At 38.2% G+C, this 6,206-nt stretch overlaps 1 protein-coding gene across 1 annotated transcript in view; it reads left to right on the top strand.

Moving 5' to 3' along the window:
* The window catches only part of Cpeb2 (cytoplasmic polyadenylation element binding protein 2), a gene marked incomplete at its 5' end in the record, with an annotated part of 64,806 nt that overhangs the window by 8,271 nt on the left and 50,329 nt on the right, over positions 1 to 6,206 (top strand). Inside the window, one exon of the mRNA XM_029560506.1 lies at positions 4,932 to 5,022. Within this exon, the coding sequence (XP_029416366.1) occupies positions 4,932 to 5,022 (91 nt within the window). The remainder of the gene's footprint in view (positions 1 to 4,931; positions 5,023 to 6,206) is intronic.

The following is a 6,206-nucleotide window of genomic DNA, read 5'->3' as shown; positions in this document are numbered from 1 at the left end:
AGATCTTATGTTTATTTAACATCCAGTTTACATTTCATGTTTTAAAGAAATTTTCCAGTAAATGTTTGTCATGAAGTCTGCTGCATTTGTTTTGAGATATTTCTGAAAAAGTCCTGTTTTCATTCAGTTTTTTTTTCTACCTTCATTAAAAAAAAAAACAACTATGGTACACTGTTTATTCTAAATTTTATTATTGCTTATATCCTTCAAATTCAAAACCTTTGTGGTTATGCAATGCTGTCTGTCTGCCGACTGATTTGGAATGTTTACTGGCACCAGGTGAAGAGAATCATTCCCTGAGGACAGGAAAGCCTAGTCCGTACCTGGGAGAATCTTTTCTTAGTGATCCCAAGTTTGACCTTAGATTTGATACTGTGTAAGTTAAGTGTATAGACCTCGGAATCCACAGCCAAACTTTTCCTAAAGTCATTTACCAAGGTCAGCTGAGTTTGCAAGAATTATATAGGCATATTAATAAAGCATTTTATTTTGAGACAGGGTCTCCCTGTAGCCCCAGCTGGCCTGGGACTCACTGTGTAGACCATGCTGGACTCAATCTCACCAGGATCCTCTGGGATTAAAGGTGTGTCTTAATAAAACACTTTATAAATAGCATTCTAATCAAGGACTAGCAGGAACCTCAGCAGTCAGTCACTAGCTGTTTAAGGCCCCAGTGCTGCTTGTTGACTGAAGTTGTCCTGCCACTGCCTCAGCGTGGAAAAGCAGTTGTCTCCTGTGATTTGCAGTTTATCTTAATGTCAGTTTGCTACCCCTGGGATTCTGTTCCTGTTCTCACTGTCGGGTTCATCTGTTTTATGGTAGAACATGTTTCGCTAATTGAATAGGTAATTACTAAGAGATGTTATGTTGGGAAGGAAAAATTATTGGAGAAGATATGTTAGGAAGGAAAAACCATTTGAAGCTTGGAAGCAAACCATTTGTATTTTGAGAGAGGAAAGGGCATGATTATTTCAAGTCTAAATCCAGGCGCAATGGGATGTGTAGATGGTCTAAACAAGCTTCAGGGAGTGGGGCAGCTGGTGAGAAATGAGGGTTTGGAATGATTTCAATGAATGGATATTCAAGGATGGATAAATAGGTGATCGTGAAGGGAAGGTTTCAAACTCAGTTCTGGTACGACAGAGCACAGCACCACAGGCCTCCTCCCCCTCCTCAGACTTGAGTTGGAACCCCTCTGCCTTTGCCTGTTTTATAACTTGGGATCTTAGGTAGGTTCTTTTTTTACAGCATTTTGGTGATTAAAGGCATACTTTTTGGTAAACTGCTGAGTATTAGTATTTTACAGAAGTGCAGTGTGATGACAGTGATTTGAATAGTGGAAAAAAAAAAGTATGATGGAAATTGAACTGAACTGGCTTGTCCTCTTCCTTGCAGACTTTGCCACACTAAATGACACAGTTTATGGGCTGGTTTCATCCCTGGGTCATAGACTCCGTATCTATAAAGGGGAACATTGAACTAGGTCATGTGAGGCCATTTTAAACCAGCTCTTATACTTTCTCTGATCTGTTTTGGACATTTCCTCTCATGTCCTGGCCCCTCCTTTCCCAGCCTGTGTTATGGTTTGGTTTGTTTTGTATAATTTAAAGAACTTAGCTTCTGGGAGGGTCTAAAGCCTTGAGCTAAGGCCCTGTAGGTAGCACAGGACCTGCCTACCGCCCTTCTTTACTCAGAGGGTCTCTATCATACGTAACTTGTTCTGTGTTTCCTTCTTTCCATAAAAGTTTGTAGTCTTTGGAACTTTAAAAATACAACAATAGTTATGTAAACTGGAATTGGTATCTTAAAATGTGGAGTAATTCATTATCTGACAAAACTAAAATAGAAAATGCTTAATCACTTCAATATCTTGAGAGATTTTCATTTTTCCCATACAGACTTTAATAGTAATTTTTGATATTAAATATGTAGCTTACTTCCTTTAGTGTGAAATGAACTAGCTCTACAAAATGATAAGGTGTAGAGCTGACACCTTAGTTCCTATACCTGCTTACCTCCAACCTGACTGATACCAGGATCTGAACACGTGATTGAATTCAGCAAAGGGAAAAATATTTTCATAGATTGATTTTTTTTCTTGTTAGAAAATTTTCATGGGTTTGCATTTCTTACTTTAAATATTTGATAGAAAAGCTTCAAATTTAAAACCTTCTAAAAGGCCATGTAGGGGCTGGAGAGATGGCTCAGCAGTTAAGAGTACTAGCTATTTGTTCTTACAAAGGATCAGAGTTTGGTTCCCAGCACCCACATGATGTCTAACAACTATCCTTAAGTCCAGTTCCAGGGGATCTGACATCCCTCTTCTGACCTCTGTGCAACATAGTCATGCACATAAAATAAAAAATAGTTTAAAAAGTTTAATTAAAAATAACAGCCTATGTAAATTATTACTTACCTTTCCAACTTTAAAAATGATTTTTATTTATTTCTTTTAAGGCTTGTATGTGCACTTCACCAACTGAGCCCCCATTAGATAATTTCTATCGATTTCTCTCAAGTTACATTTTCTTCTTTTTTTCTTTTTGAAAATAGGATCTTGGTTTATAGCTGAGGCTTCTTTGAAAACTGTGATCTCCCTGCCTCTGTGTCCTAAGTTCTCAGCAAAATACATGTCTATGTATATGTACAGGTGTGTGTGTGTACATGTGAAGATAAGACTAAGCAGAGTTATCCCTCAGGAATGTTGTCCACTTCCTTGAGATAGGATCTCCTTGGCTGGGAGCTCACCAGTTAGGCTTGGCTGACAGGCCAGAGAGCCCCAGGGACCCTTCTCCCTCTGCCTCCCCAGTCCTGGGATTGTTAGAGCTCATCAGCATACTCTGCCCTTTATGTGGACGTTGGGGATCAAACTCAGTTCCTCATGCTTGGGTGGCAAGCACTTCACCAACTGAGCCCCCATTAGAAATTTCTATCGATTTCTCTCAAGTTACATTTTCTTCTTTTTTTCTTTTTGAAAATAGGTCTTGGTTTATAGCTGAGGCTTCTTTGAAAAGTGTGATCTCCCTGCCTCTGTGTCCTAAGTTCTCAGATTACATTAGGTCTGGCTAAAATTCATTAACTTTAAAATGCTTTTACCTAGTTATCCTTATAAGAAATCATACTCAAAATGGTATTTTTAAATTTCCTTAAAATGGGGTTTTCAATGAGATATTGAAAATTACAGTGTTTATTCATGGGAAGTTAAATCTCCTAATTGAGGTTCTTATCACTTACATTTTTATGTGCAACACTCTGTAATACAGCCTGAGAAACCTGTGAATGCATATTGTACCATTCCATTGCTGGGGAATTATCAATGGTTTCAGTAGTGGATTTTTTGCTGCTTACAGTGTGGTCTCTGGACAGCAACTTCTCTGTCCCCGAAGAACTTGGTAGAAACACATTTTATGTGTTGTAACTCCAAACCTACTGAATCAGACTCATTTACGCTATGGTACCAGTCTGTATTAACCTGCCTTCCAGAGAGTTCTGAAGCATGCTGAGGTTTGAGAAGCACTGCTAGCTCATGATTCTGTTTGTTCTAGCATCGTAGATGGTGTGTTGTTCTTGAGGGTTTTTTCGTTAGAAGTCAGTAGTGTGGATGACCTTTGTTAGCTGGCAGGTAGTTGGCAGAAGAGCCTGCTCTCTAGCCTCTCTCCATCCTACCTTTCACCTTCTAATTCCTCGACAGTACCTTGTTTGGTCTACAATACTGATTCTGGACCCCTAGCTTTAAAAAGCTTACAACCCCAATTAAACATCGCAGTGGAAAAAATAAACAAACCTAGTCCCTGGAAAACATCTTTACTTTTTCTTTAGTTTTCTGAAGTCCTAGTTATGAATATTTTCTGAATTGTTTGGCCCTTTGGAAAATGATGAAATTTATAAACCGATTCCTAGGAAAAATATATGTATATATCTATGTATGGGTATGTGCAATCTCAGAGACTTCTAGTACATTTTGAACCACATGGGTCCAGGTTGACCAGTGCCCTACTTTGATTTCTGTGGAGACTTTTTTTGTGAACTTAATTCTGATTCTTGTTTTCTATGGTGATCATTTTGAGAGTTTAGCATGGCCTTATCCTGCTTCCCTCCCACGTATGTGAATTTGCATGTGCCTGCGTTCACACAGATGGGTAGGGATGACTTAGACATATTTTGGGAAAAGACTTGCAGGTTTTGGAGGCGTGGACCATAGCGTCTTTGGCCATTGCCCACCTATATCTGTGTGTTCGTGGAGTCTTTTGGGCAATGGAGAGGAGGAAGTGAGCGGAGAGCGCCTCCCTCTTCTGCTGCCCTTTGCAGGGGAGTTGGCCTGGGAGGATTGCAGTAAGGAAAGACCAATGCAGCAGCACTTCGGAGAGTGAGATTTGCTGTAAATATTCAAGGCATTCGCCTTTCTTCTGATACTGGTAATGAGCTTTCCTCTGTGAGGTGTTTAAACATTAATCACTATGAAATTCAGATGACTAAGATAATAAATGTCTGGTAGATGTTTAAAGTGTGGTGCAATTATGGAGTTAATTTTTTTCTCCAAGATACTTATTTTCCAAGTGTCAATTTCTGTCTTCCTAGATATCTGAGAAAATGTTAAACAACTAAAAATGCTTTCTGAATGTGTAACATAATCAGGAATCTATAAAAGTGCTCAGAGAAATTATTTTACCGCATTCAATCCATACTACCAATGAAATTAAGATTACTTTTGATATACTTTAGAGATGAATGTGTTGAAAATATTACCCTTCAATAAGAACCATTATAGTATCAGTATTTTCTTGGGTTGCAAATTGATTATATTAATCAGTATAATCAGGTCTTAATTATATGAATCAGGTGTTGTATTTAAGAGCGTTTATATTAGATATTTCTAACTTTTGTTTTTAAAATTGCATAGATCATAAATCTTTTCTTTTTCTCTCTTCCAGGATCGAAATAGAATGTATGACAGTTTGAACATGCACTCTTTGGAAAACTCCCTTATTGATATAATGAGAGCAGAGCACGATCCTCTTAAGGGTAGGTGGCTGTTTAAAGCAGTTGTTTTATATCATATGCCCACTTGTCTGCTTGTATTACATATTTTTATAAGAAAATGAGCGCTTATTGTTAGTGATATCTGAAGAAATTTCATTTACGTACTTGCTTTGTATGTGCATTTCCTGTGTATAAAGTAAAAAGAGCAATTTACACTTCTAAGGTATCTCTTACTATCCTTTATATACTATCCTTTATATTAATGGTGAAAATCTAGCAACTGTGTCAGCTTGGAGGAAGAGAGATATTCACTGTCTAGTGTACCTAACACATCAAAAAGTTCAGCTGCTTAAAACAACGAGCTGTTGTCTCCCACAGTGTTAGTACATTGAGTTCAAGACAAGAGTGACTGCTGGGTTTTAGCACAGAATTTGTCATGGAATGAGAATCGTGGATTGTTTTACAAGCTTTCTACAAAGTTAATCTGGAATTATTTTAAAAGACTTACCTTCCAAATTCTAGAACGTACTTCTTGTCAGCTAAGGTGATAATACTGATCAGCTATCTAAACATCTTACTCTGGTCCTAGAGTTTGTTGATAGAGTTTGCTTTTCTAATCCCATCATTTTAAGGAGCTTGCTGTTAGCAGTTGTTAATGTGTGTTGATGATTCTTCATGAAAACTAATAAAGTTCTGCTTTGTATTTCTTTTCCTTTGTTGCTCGTGAGCTTCGCTGTTGTTTCTAATGGCTTCTTAGTGTCTTGTATGAGGTCTTGTTCTTTCTCACATTGAGTAATGTTTGCCTTGGATCTGCCATTTCAGAATAGAATCTATACCGTGTGGTGGCACATGACTGTGATACCAGCAGTTGGGACTGGCAGGAAGCGCTGCAGTTGAATGCTAGCCTGGGCTAGATAGCAAGACTGTCTCAAAAGCAAACAAACACAAGAATAGAATTTTAATAGTTTATAGTTAAGAATTTCCTTGTTGATTTGTCTTCTCTAGAAAGAAGTGACTTCTAAGCAGTCTAGCACAAGTTAAAGTCAAGATTGTTTATTATGCCAGGTGTAGTGGTGCCCACCTTAAATCCCAGTATTCAGGAGGCAGAGGCAGACAGATATGTGAGACTTTGAGGCCAGCCTGGTCCATATAGTGAGTTCCAGGCCAGCTAAGACTACAGGGAGACCCTGTCTCAAAAAAAAAGAACAAGCACTGTCCGTCGTCCG

This window comes from Nannospalax galili, unplaced genomic scaffold, assembly GCF_000622305.1.
Source record: "Nannospalax galili isolate Female #2095 unplaced genomic scaffold, S.galili_v1.0 scaffold271, whole genome shotgun sequence".
Taxonomy (NCBI): domain Eukaryota; kingdom Metazoa; phylum Chordata; class Mammalia; order Rodentia; family Spalacidae; genus Nannospalax; species Nannospalax galili.
This window is presented reverse-complemented; position numbering and strand designations above follow the sequence as displayed.